We start from the raw sequence: 20,595 nt of genomic DNA on the forward strand, positions 1-20,595 counted from the left end.
ATCGAATTGGGCCTGACAGTTAATAAAACAAATTTGGACATGACCTTTTGACATAGTAGTGCAGGTTTGTATTATGTGTGATAGAAAAAATATGCGGAATTGTTTTATCCTAGTCACTTTGTTGTTTTGACTTAATTAAGGTCATGATTTATACATTATGTTTTGTAAAATCATTAAATATGTCCATTCTGGAATTGCTTATGTTGTTTTTGCAAAAGTGGATCTTACAATATACAGAGTTCATACACTATCATCAATGCATATTCATGACTTTTAAAACTCCTTTTTCTACGATCAACAACATAATTTTGTAATGTTTTGGTTTTAATTGCCATTCTTCTTTACAAAATTTTTAAGTTTACATCTACAACTAGCAGATACACTGGTCATATATTTACACATTTGGAATCTTATTTCATGCAGAAAATAAATAATTAAATTAAACATTTTAAGGACAACTGAAAATAAAATGTGTATTTCAAACTATATTTGTGGTACTGTAAAAAGAACTGTACTTTAATGTAGATTTACATGCAAAACTAGGCTTACGATGACTTGTGAATTTGGGCTATGGTTTTCATTTTTTATGACTTTCTATGATCCAAATCAAAATTCCATGACTTTTCAGGTCTGAAAAATTACATTTGCTAATTCCATGACTTTTCAGTTTCTATGACAATGGTCTCCACTGCAATTATTGCCATGTTTATGCATGCCATTATTATTCCAGGGGCTTGCTGTTATTCCTATTCAGTTGATATCCCATGTCATGAACTGTTTATGATCTTCTAGCCAGTGCACCATGACTGGTATATCAAAGGCCATGTTATGTGCTATCCTGTCTGTGAGATGGTGCATATAAAAGATCCCTTGCTGCTAATCGAAAAAAGTAGCCTATGAAGTGGTGACAGCGGGTTTCCTCTCTCAATATCTGTGTGGTCCTTAACCATATGTCTGACGCCATATAACCGTAAATAAAATGTGTTGAGTGCGTCATTAAATAAAACAGTTCCTTCCTTGTTTATGATCTTTTATTCCGTTTCAGTTACATTGTACAATTATGTAACTCAAGTGAATGGCTTTGTGACCAGTCCAATCTTGCTAGTAGCAGGATGATATGAAAGAAAAAAGAAAGAAATGTTTTATTTAACGACACACTCAACATTTTATTTACGGTGGGTTATGGATCACACAGATTTTTGAGAGGAAACCCACTGTCGCCACTACATGGGCTACTCTTTCCAATTAGCAGCAAGGGATCTTTTATTTGCACTTCCCACAGGAAGGATAGCACAAACCATGGCCTTTGTTGAACCAGTTATGGATCACTGGCCGGTGCAAGTGGTTTACACCTACCCATTGAGCTTTGCGGAGCACTCACTCGGGGTTTGGAGTCAGTATCTGGATTAAAAATCCCATGCCTCGACTGGGATCCGAACCCAATACCTACCAGCCTGTTGACCGATGACCTAACCACGACGCCACCGAGGCCGGTAGGATGATATGACTGCTTTTTCCTGTCGTCGTAATTTGCAGTTCCAGAATAAAGTGGGTTAACTTTAGGCCAATAACATGCTGAAATGTGCCAAAGATATATTTCTCTCTGCCAAAACTAATGCGCATATTCATCTCCTTCAGAGTTACAATAAAGTATTTACCTAATATCCACCACCATTAAAAAGCAGTAAAAAATGAAGAAAAAAGAGTATTGTCCAATGTTTAAAGGTAAACTGAACAATTTATTTCTGTGCATACGATTCAAGTATGATATCATGGACACAACAATTCTTGTTTCGACTGATGGTTCTATCAACAGGCAACTCCATAAAATTTTAACATGCATTTTGTTGGAGGAAAGTTACATGTGCTATGAGCTTTAAACACCCGGCCATATTTGTGATAATTCTGACATGTAGTTATCAGAGGAAACCAGCTACATTTTTCCAAATGCAGCAAGGGATCTTTTATATGCACTTTTCCATAACCTTTGACCAAATGTGGTGCACTGGTTGGAACAAGAAGAAACCCAATAAGTTGAATGGATGCACCAAGGTGGCGTGATGGAAGAACCTCCAGTAAGCACTCGACCGACTGAGCCAAATCCTGCAGTGTCCAGTCATGCTCTTCTGTAAAATATATTGGGTGGGGGGAGGGGGGGGGGGATGTGCTTGGACAGGAGAGGGTTTCGACCCCTGCACATGCGTCTAGTACTACCAAAATGTTCCTACTTCTAGTCTCAGAAAATGCCTCTTAATGTAGTTCCAGTTTCCACAACAATACACGGAGCTCATTAGGACGCTGTTTGCAAGTAGCAGAGTCTAGCCCCATCCGATTCAGTTGATTCAATATGTTTCCCTTGTTTAAAAAGTAAGATCTCGAAAACACAAAAAGATATCAAATGACTTAATTATTATTATTTTTTTTAAAATTATTTAAATGTCGATAGTGTCAGGGATGGGGCCCTGAATCACTATCTTACAGATAATGTTGAACATAAATAACATTAAATATATATATAATACATAACGAGTATTGTTAGACTAAATATGTTCAGATTGATTGTACATTTTTCCATAGAAAGAGGCAGGGAGAGAGAGATAGAGAGATAGAGAGATATGAAGTACAGCAAGACCATTTTAACATTAAAAAAGCATACATGCACATACACACACATACACCAGCACGCAACGTAGCTTGATAACAAATGTATACATGTGATTAGTTTTCCATCAGTTGTATTATAGTTTGTTAATGTTCTGTGATACTGTGGGAAGTAGATGTTTTATTAAATTACTATATATTACATCTGTTGCTGGAGGCGAGAGGATTTAAATAATAATACAAAAATTATTATATTAAATATTTTTAACTAATGAATGATACAGTGACCACTTGGTAAAAAAATTGCTAAGACTGTTCTTACTAAAATATAAATATTTTTCTATAGAGTATCTTTGTTTAATTTCTTTTTTAAAATGAATGATATTTAACTTAACCTTTTGCACTTTACATTTATATATGAAATACTTAGCTAGAAGTAGCAAGAGATCAAAAATATTATCTGTGTTAATGTTGTCTTTAAATCCGAATATGACTAGTTTGAGAGACAGTTTTATGTATAAATGATTAAAGTACTTCGATAACCAGTTTAAAAACGAATTCCAAAACGTATAAACAAAGTTACATTCCCCAAAAAGATGTTCTATTGTTTCTTTATTTACATTACAAAAGGTACATGTTTCAGTATCAATAAGTTTTAGCTTGAAGGCAAAAATATTTGTCGTTAGTATTCTGTGTAATATCCTATATTGGAACCATCTTAATTTTACTTCTTGTGTGGTGAGAAATGGTTTCAAATAAATAATGGGCCAGATATGATCAGTACTAAAACGATTTTGCCATAGCAGTATTTGGTACGTCTGAATATGTTAATGTGTAATAGTATAATTTTGATCCTTTTTTAATGGAACAAAGTTTTCTTTGGACAGGTGAATCATCTAAAGGAATATTTGTGTCTATCTTACTAATTTTAGTTTTTTTAAGGTATACCTTGAGTGAATTAATGACTCCCTGATATTCTAAAAAAGACACATGTAAGTCATAAATATAATTAAATTCAGTTATATGTAAAGACTTCTCCACGATCATTAACTAGGTCGCATATTTGAGAGATGCCTTTTTCGAGCCATTTTTGTTTTAGAAACGTTTTCTTATCGATTTTTATATGACAATTATAGAAGATTGGTTCTGATAAAAGATCTTTAAAGTCTGTTACCTTAATAGTTGTAAAGAAATCACAAAAAGCCCCAAAACAGTCCTTCCAAAACAAGTTGTTAATATTTTTTATAACATCTTTGAGGGAAATCATTACCAAATACAGGAATATTACGTAGTTGGGGAAAACATACCAATAAAAGGGGTTTCCATTTTGAATCATTACTTTCCAGTTTTCGTAACCAAGTAATTTTCAAAGCTTTAACATATTTAAATATATTTATCATGCCTAGGCCTCCCTCTTTAATAGATTTACACATGGTATTTCTTTTAATTCTATCCGGCTTTTGGTTCCATACAAACTTAAATAATATTTTATTTAATTCACGCATAAAATATTCAGAGGGATTAGGTAGTGTTAAAAGTAAGTAGCTGAGTTTAGATATTAATAAGGATTTTATTATAGCTATTCTACCAAGTGGTATCCAGTTATTTATTACTTGTTTAATTTCAAACAGTTTAGAATTATAGTTAAGTTTAGTCATTTCAGCTAGATCAGTACTAAAGGTAATGCAAGTGCTTTAAAAGTGGAAGGATTCCATTTTAAATGAAGGTTTTGTAAATATCTGACTGCACTGTTCTTAAATGAGCCAATCCATATGACTTCAGATTTATCATAATTAATTTTTAGTCCTGATAATTTCGCAAATATATTCAAAGTATTTATTGTCTCTTTGAAGGACTCTCTACTACCATCAAGTATATCATCAGCGTACTTTGAAATAAGATACTCTTTATTTTGTACTGAAATTCCTTTAATTTTCTTATTTTTGCGTACAAGTCCTGCCAGAATTTCTACACAAAGGAGGAATATATATGGCGATAATGAGTTCATTAATAATTTCATTTTTATCTGTAACTATAGAACCATATTGTTTCTCAATCTGAGTCATTGATTTACTAATAAAAATTTAATTCCTATTTTCTAAATTACAAAAATAATTATTTTTTATATTATTATTATTTTTATTTAATTATTATAACCAACTAAAACGCCAGTCAAATAGGTTACAGCTCTATAGTCAGATGGTTCAGCCCTAACCTTAACCCTAGGTTCTGTAGTCCGAAGGGTTATAGACCTAACCCCAGACTATTGAATCTTCGGACTATAGATAGAGCGGTCCTCGTCAAATACACACCGATTTTAACTGACGTTAACAAAAACAAGTTTCTACGGCAAACTTTTATGACGGCCATCACGATAAAATGTCTATCGTGAACAGGATTCGTGGCATGTTTTTGTTTTCTTAATGTTGCTAGTACAAATGGAGAGTAGCCTAACTAGTGATCGCGTAAGGGTGGGTTGGATCACATCGCTCATTTCCGAAACTTTCGGCGAAGATTGCCGTTTGAACTTTGATTTGTAATCAGCCGAGGTGTTTCGAAGAAAGGGCAGACAATTTCATTTTACTTTCCGAAATTACAATGCCATGGACAACAGTGCCAACACAAGATTTACTCTATACTATTTTCCAGTGTCTTTTTGTTCACAGAAAGTAAGTGTACCTGAAATAATATTACTACACAGCACCAAAACGTCAATGAATGATGTTTATGCGGACACTGCTACTATTATTATCCTCGTGTAACCAGTTTTCGGCACCATAAGTGGCATAACGCCAACGAAAAACGCGATATTTTTAGCATTATTGTAATGAAAAGAAATGTGCTATCAACAAATTAGGTTATTTTCTACAATATTCCTGTTAACATACCATTGATTTTGATGTGAAATCTTCTGAAGTTTGGGCTACTTCTCGTTTCACAACAGTGTCATTGTGCATGTTGTAAATCGGGTCTCAAAGAATTGAAAATTTGCGTAAACCAAATAGGCCTATATTAGCCATTTCATTTTGCGTAACCCATTACAAATATATTATGTGAACATTGACAAATGATAGTTTAAAATATCTTTAATGTCTTAATTTTTGGGGGCCAAAAAAAAAAGAGGGTTTACGCAAAAGTAGACTTGCGTGAACGTAGCCCAAGTACTTTGACTGTAAGAGAGCTAGACGGACATTTGGACATAAATACGCTCACATTACAGTCAGAGACCAAGCTATGTATTTTTTTTGGCAATTCCCAACAACCAAAAAAGTTGGCAAAGATTTCCACTCTAATACCACAACAATCCTATGTTTGAGTCAAATACCTTTACATCGATCATTTTCGAGTTGATTGATTAAAAGAAATTCAGATATTAATCACTAATACACACACTACAGAAAGAAACCCGACAGCACCCACATTCAGTTAAGCTTCGGCAAACTCCGGACAGCAGAATTCTAAGTTCGCCGACCTATATCATGACGATGCATCACATGATCGCCCACTCAGCCATTCCGTCTTCCAGGGGTCGTCTCATAATGACAAGTGCCCGACAATCACCCAAAAAAGTTTGTTTTGTGTAACGACACCACTACAGCACATTGATTCATTAATCATCGGCTATTGGATGTCAAATATTTAGTAATTTTATCACTGTGTTAGAGAGGAAACTATTAGCCAACTCTTCCATGTTGTAACGTAGCTGAATGTGGGTGCTGTCGGATTTCTTTCTGTAGTATGTGTATTAGTGATTAATATGTGGATTTTTTTTAATCAGTTAACTCGAAAATGATCGATGTAAAGGTATTTGACGTCAAACATAGGATTGTTGTGGTTATTAGAGCGGAAATCTTTGCCAACTTTTTAGTTGTCGGGAATTGCCAAAAAAATACATAGCTTGGTCTCTGACTGTAATGAGAGCGTAATTATGTCCAAATGTCCGTCTAGCTCTCTTACAGTCAGAGTACTCGGGCTAGCGTGAACGATGCACGAGTGAACTGATCGTCCGCACAATTTTCAGAGGCCTGTAAATGGTGTATCAAAGGCCATGGTATTTGGGATCAAAAAAAAGAAAGAAAGAAATGTTTTATTTAATGACGCACTCAACACATTGTATTTACGGTTATATAGCATCAGACATGGTTACGGACCACATAGATATTGAGAGAGGAAACCCGCTGTTGCCACTTCTTCGATAGCAGCAAGGGATCTTTTATATGCACCATCCCACAGACAGGATAGTACATACCACGGCCTTTGATATACCAGTCGTGGTGCACTGGCTGGAACGAGAAATAGCCCAATGGGCCCACTGACGGGGATCAATCTCAAACCGACAGCGCATTGAGCGAGCGCTGTACCACTGGGCTACGTCTCGCCCCTGGTATTTGGGATGGTTCATATACAAGAACCCTTGCTTCCAATGAAAAAAGGGGCGGGATTTAGCTCAGTCAGTTGAGTGTTCACTTGAGGTGCTTGCGTTGCAGGATTGAACCACCTTGGTGGATCCATTCAACCATTTTTCTTCTCATTCCAACCAGTGCACCACAACTGGTCAAAGGCCATGGTATGTGCTTTCCTGTCTGTGGGAAAGTGCATATAAAAGATCCCTTGCTGCTTTAAGAAAAATGTAGCAGGTTTCCTCTGATGACTATGGGTAAGAAATACCAAATGTTTGACATCCAATAGCCAATGATTAATTAATCAATGTGCTCTAGTGATGTTGTTAAAACGTCTTCTTCTAATGAAAAAATGTAGCAGGTTTTCTCTCTAAGAGTAAGACTATGTAAAAATTAGCAAATGTTCACATCCAATAGCCAATGATTAATAAATTAATGTGCTCTAGTGATGTCATTAAAGAAAAGAAAACTTTAACTTTTGAAGTCAACATGTTTGTACGTAATTTGGGCTTGCTTATTTTGGGCATACACTGGTGGAACCTAAGTCTGCGCATCTAAGCATTTGTGTTCTATTTTAAAGTTAAAATCTTTCTTTAAAAATATTTGTTTCATTGCAACAGTACAATGGAACAATAAATGTGTTACAACTGAAAGTTAGTTTAATTTTAATGTTTTTTAAACTCGACTCGAGAGTAATGAGCACATTTTTAGTGCCCCCCCTGTATTTACTGGCCTGCATGATGGCACATAAGTCTGCACAGAAAACATTAAAATAACCACTTCTGTCGCTAATGTTTACATAAACAGCAACAAATAATGGATCCACTTCCTGTTGTAGTCTGTTTCAGAAAAATTTAGATTATGCAAATGAGATAAATATAAATGGTGTTCCATGCTCCTTAGTTGGGACAACACAAAATGACAATATAAAAAAGCCAACATTGTCAAACATTTTTATCATTATTCAGTAAAAGTTGTCTGTTATTAACTGTGTAAATGAGCACAAATAGTGTTCGTTAGACATAGGACAATCAATGATAATTTTGAAACAGACTATAGCTAAAATAGGCCATGCTGTAAGTGCAAGCTTCAAAGTCTGTGTGCAACCATTTTGCATTGTGTCACTCGGAGGGAAATTCAAAGTGTGCTTGGATGTTGTCATGTAATACAAAAACACTTGATCGAGGCTGGCAAAAGTATACTTTAAGTGCATTAATTCAGAGTGTTTTTCAATCAAATTGTTATTTACCAGTTTTATACATATATTCACAATCAAGATGTGTTGTTTTAACAATGGTTTTATGAATTAAAACAACATTGTTTGTTTGTTTACAAACATGCCCCAACATTTGTTTCAAGATGTAATTACCGTGCTCAGTCTTGTGTGCCGTGCAGACTAAGGGGACATTATTTTGGGCACATCTTTTATCGTCTCAGTTTTCGTGTAATCTGAAACCCTAATAAAGCTGAAAATGTTAGTTTTACATATTCTTTTAGGTATTAATAGCACTTAAAGAGAAACATGCAGAATTTGAGAAAAGGAATGTTGATCTATTTGAGCTGGAGCAGATGGAACCATGGTACATGCGAATCAATCCACGCGGAGAAGTGCCAGTACTGAAGGATGGCGAGAAGATAGTTTGTGATTCTAAAGATATTATAGATTATATTGACAACAAAATTCATACGGGTCAGTACATTTTCTTGAAATCACAAGCTAGCCTGACCCTTTCGGTTGTTAAGTATTTGTTAGTAAAGTAATATAGATGTGTAACTACAGGTTTAACAAACATTTTTTACTATCAATGTATTTCATTATCTGTCTTCGTAATACAATATGGAGCGGGACGTAGCCCAGTGGTAAAGTGCTCATCTTATGTGCGGTCTGTCTGGGATTGATCTCCATCTGTGGTCTATTGAGCTACTAATGGGAAAATGTAGCAGCTTTCCTCTCTTAGCCTATATGTGAAAATTATCCAATGTTTGGCATCCAGTAGCCGATGATAATAAATCAATGTGCTCTATAGTGATGTCCTTAAACAAAACAAACTTTAACACAATACAGTGTACAGATACACGGTTTTATCACTTATGTTTCTACACTCCGATAATCGGCACCATTCCCCACCATTCCTCAAAAGCTATATCATTTTTTATTCCCAATTCTGGAGTAAACAATTCCCAATCAATGTAAATAATTCTTATTTTTTAAATTATTATATAAAGGCATATTTTGAAAACAATACATAACACTAGATATTAATTTGAATAAATACAAGTATATGTATAGTATAAGTCTTTTTGATTCTAACAAGGCTTACCGAGATGTTTTTTCAATGAAACTGAAAATTCCAAACATTTTGTAAAACAACGCTAAAATTCCCAAAGTCAAAGCCATGGGTAGTGAAATTTTAGAAATAAACCCCAGAGGTAAACATGTTGGATGAGGCCTGTCTTCAGTGGCGATGTGATGAAAACTACTTGCTTGTCACTCTATGTTGCATGTGTATTTCTCATGAGTCACAAAAATCAGACAGGTTGCCAAACTGATAAAACATTTAAGCATATTAAATTCTAAAATTTAGGAAAACAAATGCAAGAACCATTTGAATGTCTGGTCTAAAATGTTTTTTGTGAACTTTTTTTCTGGGAAGCAGCCAGATTATTATTTTCATAATGCACATTTCATTTCATTTCAAGTTATTTTCGTGCTTATATCCAATTAAGGTTCAAGCACACTGTCCTGTGCACACGCCTCAGCTATCTGGGCTGTCTGTCCAGGACAGTGGGTTAGTTGTTAGTGGCTAGTGAGAGTGAAGAGGGTGTAGTGGTATAACATCTACCATTAAGTCGTTAAAACTTGCTCTGGGTGGGAGCCGGTACGTACCGGGCTGTGAACCCTGTACCTACCGGCGTTATGTGCAATGACTTAACCACGACACCATGCAGGGCTCAGAATAACAGCTGACGAAAAGTGAAAATTAGTCCATTTTTAGGTCACCTGAGTCGAAGGCTCAAGTAACTATTGCGATACGTTTTTGTCTGTTGTGCGTAAATTTTTCACATTTTTAACTTCTTTTCCAAAACTACGTGACCAATTCCAGTAAAATTATGTGGAACACAGAGAAACAAATTTGTGAATTTGGTCATTCTAACCCAGATCCCCAGGGATGTGGGAAAATAAAGCCAATTTAAAAAAAATCGTCTTCTCTACTTCTAGAAATGCTACTGAATAGTCTTTTATTGTTAACAGATGGTTTATCTAATTTGTTAATGTCATTAATTTTGGATCCCCATTTGTCTGTGAAGGGGTGAAGTTTACTATATTTGCATGGAAAAATGCCTTTAAACTGTAATTTGTTCATGGTGAGTAAAGCAGGAAGAGCCCAGCACCAAATTCCTCGACCTGTGGTTTTAGGGATGCCAACTGTCGACGGGTCCTACTTTGCATCCAAGTCCTCTATATATGTTTTTATATGAGGTTCAGAATTATTTAGTATATACAGTAAAGTACTTTTAAAATGAACACGCTTACAATAAACTACTGGTTAGAACAAACTGATTGTAAAGTCCCGCTTTTTTCCCCTATATAGTATCAATAAATGTTAATGTATAGAATGAATTATGTATAGCTGTTATAACTGTTAAAACGAACCAATTTGGTTGTCAAAATTGAGAATTTCAGTATAAGTTAGTGTATATACAGCGAAACGATAATATTTTTAGTTTTTATCTTATTTGTATCTTAGCAGTCAGTAGCATTAACAGCATTACATCCAAAACGACTTCACTGATATTGGTGACAATAAATGAAATATTAAAAAAACCCCAATTCTTGTGTTTAAATTTGAAAAATCCAAAATAGCCAACTTACTGAATGAAAACGGCTAACTTTCACAAACATATATAACAAACTATTGCTATAATGAACTGATTTGTCTGGTCCCTTGCCGTTTGTTATACGAGTACTTTACTGTAGTTATATGACAGTTCATTGGTTCCCTTTTAATGCAAATGAACTATGCAAATAACATTTAAAGCATGATCTAACCATGTGTGTACATTTTAATATTTGTCTTATTTATAGATATAAGACTGGTGCCAGGAACAGAGTCGGAATATGGAAAGCAAGTTGCCAAGTTTCGTAAATTGCTCTATGATTGTTTATCGGAAGTGCTGACAATCGGAACAATCTTTCATCCTGATCTGATGCCAGAAAATTCCCGAGGTGCCAGTGCTTTAAGAATTGAAGCACACGGTAAGAACTAAGAACAAGAAAAACCTATTATGATTTACTGTGAATATTACCACAATTTGCAGACTGTATAGTGTACTTTTAAAAGTATTTAAAAAAAAAAAATTAATTATGAAAAATAAGCATCCTTTGTTGGAAAGATGCAAAAAAGAAAAAGAGCATTACCAGAATTGATAAAAAAAAATGCTGATTATTTCTTGTTGAATCAACCAGTAGAAAGGTGCCAGAAAGCCGTGCTAGAAAAACTTAATTGGTCTCGTCCTTTAGGAGGTAGATGGCTGTTGCTACCTGTTCATTACGCCACTCCATAATCAAGGTAGTACATGACATCATGTAATATGTAACACGGCATGCATTCCTTCTAGTGACGTAATATATATCAGCTGTCAGCAGGGTCGTGACGTCATGTAATATGTAACACGGCATGCATTCCTTCTAGTGACGTAATATATATCAGCTGTGCATTCCTTCTAGTGACGTAATATATATCAGCTGTGAACAGAGTCGTGACATCATGTAATATGTAACACGGCATGCATTCCTTCTAGTGACGTAATATATATCAGCTGTCAGCAGAGTCGTGACGTCATGTAATATGTAACACGGCATGCATTCCTTCTAGTGACGTAATATATATCAGCTGTGAACAGAGTCGTGACATCATGTAATATGTAACACGGCATGCATTCCTTCTAGTGACGTAATATATATCAGCTGTGAACAGAGTCGTGACATCATGTAATATGTAACACGGCATGCATTCCTTCTAGTGACGTAATATATATCAGCTGTGAACAGAGTCGTGACATCATGTAATATGTAACACGGCATGCATTCCTTCTAGTGACGTAATATATATCAGCTGTGAGCATGGTTGTGATGTCATGTAATATGTAACAGCATGCATTCCTTCTAGTGACGTAATATATATCAGCTGTGAGCAGGGTCGTGATATCATGTAATATGTAACACAGCATGCATTCCTTCTAGTGACATAATATATATCAGCTGTGAGCAGGGTCGTGATGTCATGTAATATGTAACACGGCATGCATTCCTTCTAGTGACATAATATATATCAGCTGTGAGCAGGGTCGTGATATCATGTAATATGTAACACAGCACGCATTCCTTCTAGTGACATAATATATATCAGCTGTGAGCAGGGTCGTGATGTCATGTAATATGTAATGGAACAGAGTCGTGATGTCATGTAATATGTAACACAGCATGCATTCCTTCTAGTGACATAATATATATCAGCTGTGAGCAGGGTCGTGATGTCATGTAATATGTAACACTGCATGCATTCCTTCTAGTGACGTAATATATATCGGCTGTGAATAGGGGTGCAACGATACGGTCAAAACCGTATTGCGATATATTGCGATATAAGAAACCGTATTGCAATATGTATTGCAATATAGTTGATATTATTTAAATTTAATATTTATGGGTTGGGTCTTTTTTTTAATGAAAACAGAAGGCATAACTTTTTAATGATTTTTATTAGTTTCAGCTGTCAGGCTAAATGTTTTAGGCCATATTTTTATTTTTTAACACAATACTTGTCTACTAGAACACCGGTGTGACGGTGTCAAACTATTTATAAATTGTCACATTCGGAAATCCTTACTATCGGGCTTTTCCGTTGCTGCTCGCTTAACACGGAAATGTACGTATTGAGTCGCTATGTTTCGGCAGATCGACCAAACCAGAGCCGAGGTTATTAGCCGAGGTATTTTGAACGATCGGCTGAAGTATTCCGAGTTCAGTGAAAAACAGCGAAGTGTGATTCTCACTTGTTGATTTATTTCTTTGAAGATGATAGCCGTAGCCGTATTCCAACGTAAATGAACAATGAATGATAATGTGCAAGTAACAAAACATTTATTTGTAATTATCGTTAACTGGTTATTTTCAATGGACATTAAACACGTTTTGTTTAGAAGTCAGAACCAAGTATAACCGACCTATCACTTTGTATGCCAACAAGTAAGCCGACTACGCTTAACGTGATAGTTACACTTCCTGTCACCACCAATTAATAAAATGATGTGGTTTTTGTTTGTTTATTTGCCTATTTCAAGTCAAATAAAATACAAGGAAAAAAAATAGCGTATAAAAATCGCGATACGCAAAACTGTACCGCGGTTCGTATCGAGCTGATCAATTATCGCGGTATACCGGTTTATCGTTGCAGCACTAGCTGTGAACAGGGTCGTGATGTCATGTAATATGTAACACTGCATGCATTCCTTCTAGTGACGTAATATGTATCAGCTGTCAGCAGGATCGTGATGTCATGTAATATGTAACACGGCATGCATTCCTTCTAGTGACGTAATATATATCAGCTGTGAGCAGGGTCGTGATGTCATGTAATATGTAACGGAACAGAGTCGTGATGTCATGTAATATGTAACACAGCATGCATTCCTTCTAGTGACGTAATATATATCAGCTGTGAGCAGGGTCGTGATGTCATGTAATATGTAACACGGCATGCATTCCTTCTAGTGACGTAATATATATCAGCTGTGAGCAGAGTCGTGATGTCATGTAATATGTAACACGGCATGCATTCCTTCTAGTGATGTAATATATATCAGCTGTGAGCAGGGTCGTGATGTCATGTAATATGTAACACAGCATGCATTCCTTCTAGTGACATAATATATATCAGCTGTGAGCAGGGTCGTGATGTCATGGTACAAAAATGAAATGCAGTGACTTTTATAATTATTATATTAAAATTATAAATATGATTGAATTAGAAAATATTTCTGGCATTCTTCTTTTGTAGATGATTTTTTTGACACTCGACTCAAGAAAATCAATCCTTGGAATTTCTTGACCTGCTTACAAACAACACTAACAAAAATAAATAAATAAATTCCAAGACCAATTTCTCAAGCAACAGTGATCGTGGTGAATTTTTTTATTAAACTTGTTCCAGCCAGTGCACTATGACTGGTATATCAAAGGCCATGGTATGTATTATCCTGTCTGTCGGATGGTGCATATAGAAGATCCCTTGATGCTAATGGACAAATGTTGCAGGTTTCCTCTCTAAGACAATATGTCCAATTATAAAAAGTGGATTTTGGTATTGACTCTTCTAGGAATTTTTTTTTTCCATTATGGATGAGCTGGGCTGAAAATAGAAACATTTTCTATCTTCATGTTTACGATTTTTGGTTTTTCTTCTATAACCAAAACCGAACTGATTCCATGGTTAACAGCACGTCGTTACTAGTACAATGAATATAAATCTGAACATTCAGTCATTCCACTGTGACTGTCAGTAAATATTTTTGTCACCAGACAGGCAACCTGGGACCAGGGTTTACTTGCCCGTCATTAGTTTCAGTCACCAGGGGCGATTGGGCGACTGTTAAGATCGAACCCTGAATTAGTGATTGCAGCTAAATATTGAAGAATGGTGCAGGCCACACGATTCTCAAATTTTATGGGAGGCACTTCTTTCAGTTTGTGCCCTGTGATCATCAGAAACCATGGATACAGTTTTTCAGTTATCACACTAATTGGTGAATTCTTTTACATGATAATGAGTAATGGACCTTCGGTTCCGTAATTTTGCCAATATGTTACCAGAAATGATCATTTGCATGCAATCCCATGGCTTGATGACGTGAAAAACTGGATGATCCATTCCACATTAGTACTGAATGGGGGCAGGATTTAACTCAGTTGGTTGAGGTGCTCGTGTCACCCATTCAGCTGATCAGGTTTTTTCTCGTTCCAACCAGTGCACCACAACTGGACACAGGCCATGGTATGTGCTTTCCTGTCTGTGGGAAAGTCTATGTAAAAGTCCCTTGCTTCATTAGGAAAAAATTTAGCGGGTTTCCTCTGATGACTATGAGTCGGAATGACCAAATGTTTGACATCCAATAGCTTATGATTAAATAATCAATGTGCTCCAGTGGTGTCGTTAAACAAAACAAACTTTATTTTAGTACTGATGGTCATGCATTGTTTGCTTACTTCCAGAATTTAAAGAGCGGTTGCTTTGTTCAATGAAGAAACTGTCAACATTAGCCGAGAATCACCCAGATCTACGTGAAGCGTATCTAACCAAGGCTCGAATTAATTCCGAGAAACTTGAAATGATACAAAACAAGGAAACAGTACAGAGCAATTTAAAAGAGCTAGATTCTATATTTGACATGCTAGAAGATCAGTTGCAGAAAATGGAAACAGGTTGGTCTTAGGGAGATGGGTTTTTGCTGGACATTTTTCATTAGAGGGGTTGTGGGGAGCCATGGGGGGGGGGGGGGGGAGGAACAGCTGGCAAAATTAGTTTTAACAAGCTTAACATTTCATTTCTTTGTTGAAACAGACTGTCCTCAATTTATTTCCTTTGTTATGGTATTATTGAAGGCTCGAAATAGCGGCCTGCGAAAAGCAGTTAATATTTTTAGATCTAGGCAGGTAAATATAATTTTTTAGAATGTCTGAATTTCTTAACTTACAATTTCAGAAGTATGTAATGACAGTTGGCTGTGTGGTCTGGAATTCTCTGCGGCTGACATCTCGTTAGCCGTTCTTCTTGGTCGAGTTTGGCTTCTGGGTCTTGAATCAATGTTCTTCCCACACGAGAAGTGGCCACACGTCCAAGCCTACTGGAAGAGAGTGCAACAGCACAAGAACAGCTGGGATGTAATCTGCAGTGCCCGAGATTTCATGCTGAAACACTACGAAAGTATTCCTTCAAAGGACAGTATTCCTTCAAAGGATAGTCGTCCTTCAAAGGACAGTATTCCTTCAAAGGATAGTCGTCCTTCAAAGGACAGTATTCCTTCAAAGGATAGTCGTCCTTCAAAGGATGGCCGCTGCTGTTGTCTTGCATGCTGTAGTGGCAATAATTCTGCTTAACAAACCGTTGGTAGAATTATGTGGATAATACACTGACTGTTGAATGTCATCTTTCCGGTTGCTGGAAATATATACAGAAAATAACTAGTTAATGACGTAGGATATTGGCTTTATCCTGAACAGGATAAAGCTGATATCCAATGTAATTAACTAGTTATTATCTTTATCCCATAAAAATTAAGGGGAAAAGTTATTATTTCTGTCATTTCATCTACATTGTACGGTGACCCAGAGGTCAAATGAGCAGTTTTGTAATGTAGCTATATGTGACGTCAAAAGTCATATCCTGCTACTAATCATATATGACTTTGCTTTATCCATCATCGTAATCTGTCAACAGAAACGGTGGTTGCAGGATAAAAAATGTATATTTACCTAGTGTCTGTGTGCTGGAAGCATGGCCACTGCTGGCTTATCTATTGGAGTGGGAACATTTCTGCTTAACAAATGTTCATAGTTGGAATTATGTGGAGTCACGGTAATGAATAGTTGTGTCAAACTTCGATCATGAACTGTTAAGACACCAAATAGTCATAGTATAAAGTGTGCCGAGGTGCTGTTAAGCAAAGCATTCCTTTCCTTTCCCAATATTTGATTCTGGTTGAATTATAATGGTGACAGCTTGTCTGTGATAGAAATACAGGGCTTCCACAATTGCTAAAACCATGTGGAAATGTGTATTTCCATATTTGCTTTTTCGCAAGTGGATTCCTTTACACAATACTTTGTTTCATTTGATTTAACTGTGTAAGAATTCTTATTATACCAGGTTGTTACAATCAAAACAGTCCACGTCCATTTGCCTGGCAGTTTTCATCCAAGTGTTGGTGGTTATAATTTTATTTGTGATCCCTACAATGAACATTAGAAAGTAGAGGATTCTGCTGGAGGATAGACTTTGCAGAGAAATTTATCAACAGGTGTTGTTGTTCTGTTGTTGGCTTAATGACTATCTTTCCAACTTTTTGATTTCTATACCAATTAAGTTTTATATTATACTTACCTGTTGTATCTTCATTTTGATATTGTAATGCAGGGCTCGAACTTAAGAATTTGTCTCCCACGGCAATTTTTAAAAGAATTGCCATGCGTGAAACAGTCCACCGACGGCAATTTTGACCCTGCCTATGGCAATTTAAAAAAAAAAAAAAAGACATTTGCAGCAAATAAACCTGACTGAAAGGCTATCTTGTTATATGCAGACATCTTTTAAATGTGCAAATGTTAAATATTGGCAGATAATGTACACTAGGTGTATACATTTCGCCATTGTTGAGTTTTATCGACGGCACAAAAGTGCCATCAGTGATGCTCGCTACCTATGGCAATTTATATCTCAACGACGGCAATTGCCGTCGGGGCCATCATTAAGTTCGAGCCCTGGTAATGTATTTTTACTACAGCTCTTTACACTGTGTTTACATAATTATATAATTTTAATTCTTAATCATGTTCGTATACTTACTGTACTTTGTTTGACACCCAGGGTGGGATATAGTCCAGTAGTAAAGTGCTCGCTTCATGCATGGTCAGTTTGGGATCGATTCCGCCAGTGGGCTATTTCTCGTTCCAGCCAGTGCACCAGGACTGGTATATCAAAGGCTGTGGTATGTGCTATCTGGTTTATGGGATGGTGAATGTAAAAGATCCCTTGCTACTAATGAAAAAACGTAGCGAGTTTCCCCTCCAAGACTGTCAGTTACCAAATGTTTGACATCCTATAGCTGATGATGAATATATCAATGTGCTGTAGTGGTGTCGTTAAACAAAACAAACTTTACCTTTGTTTGACACCCAATAGCCAGTAGTACAACAGATTTGGATAATTATCTAACCCTAATCCAACCCTAACCCTAACCCAGCATTCCACATTGTCAAGAAGCAGAAAAACTCTAAACGATGACTCTTTTTTTTGTTGGTGAAGTTAAAAACACATATACGCATTCATTTATTCTTATCATATGATGTACTTACCTTTGTTTGGCACCCAATAGCCAATATACATTTTTGTGCTGGAGTGTCGTTAAACATCCATTCATTCATACTTATTTCTGTGCTTATATCCAATTAAGGTTCAAGCACGCTGTCTTGAGCACACACACGCCTTGGCTATCTGGACTGTATGCCCAAGACAGTCAGTGGTTAGCTATTAATGGTTAAAACTTGCTCTGGGTGGGAGTGGGTACCAAGCTGCGAACCCAGTACCTACCAGCCTTATACATGTAACTGATGGCTTAACCACTGCACCACCGAGGCCAGTGTAATAATTGTGTTAGGCTGTAAATTTTATTCAGCTACTTGTCGTTATTCAGCTCATTAATGAATTTGTATTCTGGTAGTTGATGTAGAACTAGAAATCTGGGAGTAAAACTGGCTGTTGGTAGACCCTGCGGTGAAACAAATTGAGGGGAGTGACTGATTGCTCCCCTAACTTGGATTATAGGAGACATTTCAAAGATTGAGTGTTCATATTTCATTATTTTGTAGGATTTTTTCTTTTTAATTCATATGCCACGGGGAGCACAAATAATTCTGTTTGCACTGGATTCAGGGGAGTGATAGGGAGCCAGAGCAATAACTCCCCTGAAATGGCAAGATCTGTATTGGAGATCTAAACGTATTGAACAGCATTTATATCAATGCGGTGCTTGAACCAAAAGAAATTGTTAATTGAATCCCAGCATGTGACCATTCACAATCTGCCCTACTATGACAAAAGACTATTTTAATGTTTTATTGTTTTAAGTGATTTCCGAAAAAAAAAAAAAAAAAATTGTGCTCACACCTTTAAAGTGAATGGAGATTTTTCTGGATAAAGAAAAAAAAACACTGTCTAACAATCTGTATAAACTTACTGGCACATGCAGTGGGTTTTGTTTGTAAATCGGATTTTGATCTAGATTTAATATTCCTGTCATATATTATCTTCTGTATATATACAAATTCGTTATTATCTTTGCTTGCAAGTATTTAACTGCAATCCTCAAGTGCATTATAATAATATAATCTATAATGGAATATTGACAATTCACTTTATTCATAGATGAGTTTTGAAGAAACTATTTGACTGAAAAAGATGAATTGTTAATATTCATAACACTTTAAACTGCATCTGGTGGTAAGTTTTAGTAATTCCAGAATGATAACCAAATGCATATTAAAGGGAATAACATGAGAAATGCAGTGGTAATTTTTTTTTGTCCAGAAAGTTAATAACACAAATTTGGACATGGCCTTTTGACATAGTAGTGCAGGTTTGAGGAATTGGTTTAGTCTAGTCACTCTGTTGTTTTGACATCATGATTTATTTATAATGTTACAAAGTATGGTTTATAAAATCATTAAATATTTCCATCATGGAATGGCTTATGTTGTTGTTTTTGCACCAAGTGCTACATGTATAGTGGATCTTGGACTATACAGAGTTAACACACTTTGTTTTTGTTTTCATTTTCCTTGTTTTTTCAAAATTCCAAGACTTACCAGTACTGGAAAATAACATTTGCAAAGTATATTACTTTCCAGGATTTCCACGACCCATACAAAGCCCCAATATGAGTCTCCATTATCATTATACAATTCTTGCAATCTTTGTACATACATGTAACATGATTATTGCAGACGAAACAACCTATATGTATGTTAAAGCATAATATTGGTCTGAATCGCACAAAAAGGAGAGTTGGAGATAATTGTGGGGTCAGATCCCCCCCCCCCCTTTTTCAAGGCTTGTCAAGTGGAATTTCCTATTTGGCCTGAAGGATAAAATGAATATCCTGTATCAACTAGTGATCTTTATCTTGTAATCCAGTCAAAAAGGGTCTTTTCAGGGCCATAGCTAGGATGTTTTGTTTGGGGGGGGGGGGGGGGGGGGGGGGGGGGCAACTGAGTAGTTAATAGTCTAAAACTCCTTAAACAGTCACCGGCGTCGGTGCCATCGTGGTTAGGCCATTGGTCTACAGACTGGTAAGTACTGGGTTTCGGATCCCAGTCGAGGCATGAGTTTTTTATCCAAATACTGACTCCAAACCCTGAGTGAGTGCTCCGCAAGGCTCAATGGGTAGGTTATAAACCATTTGCACCGACCAGTGATCCATTACTGGTTCAACAAAGGCCATGGTTTGTGCTATCCTGCCTGTGGGAAGCGCAAATAAAAGATCCCTTGCTGCTAATCAGAAAGAGTAGCCCATGTAGTGGCGACAGCAGGTTTCCTCTCAAAATCTGTTTGGTCCGTAACCACATGTCTGACGCCATATAACCGTAAATAAAATGTGTTGAGTGCGTCGTTAAATAAAACATTACTTTCTTTCCTTAAACAGTCAAGAAGAGAATTTTTTTAAAGTTTCTATAATGCTTTCCGGATTTTTTCCTCAATACAGAAATGCAACACAACCGATATCGTGAAATGAATACACAACATTCAAAGTATCTGGTAGG

The 20,595-nt window shown here is 36.2% G+C and overlaps 1 protein-coding gene across 1 annotated transcript; it reads left to right on the forward strand.

Moving 5' to 3' along the window:
- The first annotated feature begins 4,924 nt into the window (after positions 1-4,924).
- LOC121388793 (ganglioside-induced differentiation-associated protein 1-like) lies at positions 4,925-17,313 on the forward strand. The gene is made up of 5 exons (XM_041520295.1): positions 4,925-5,270; positions 8,499-8,691; positions 11,089-11,259; positions 15,274-15,483; positions 15,764-17,313. The coding sequence occupies exons 1-5, from the start codon at positions 5,205-5,207 to the stop codon at positions 16,156-16,158; spliced, it is 1,035 nt and encodes a 344-aa protein (XP_041376229.1). The 5' UTR covers positions 4,925-5,204; the 3' UTR covers positions 16,159-17,313.
- The last annotated feature ends 3,282 nt before the right edge of the window (positions 17,314-20,595 follow it).

Source organism: Gigantopelta aegis, chromosome 14 (genome assembly GCF_016097555.1).
Source record: "Gigantopelta aegis isolate Gae_Host chromosome 14, Gae_host_genome, whole genome shotgun sequence".
In the NCBI taxonomy this organism is placed as follows: Eukaryota; Metazoa; Mollusca; class Gastropoda; order Neomphalida; family Peltospiridae; genus Gigantopelta; species Gigantopelta aegis.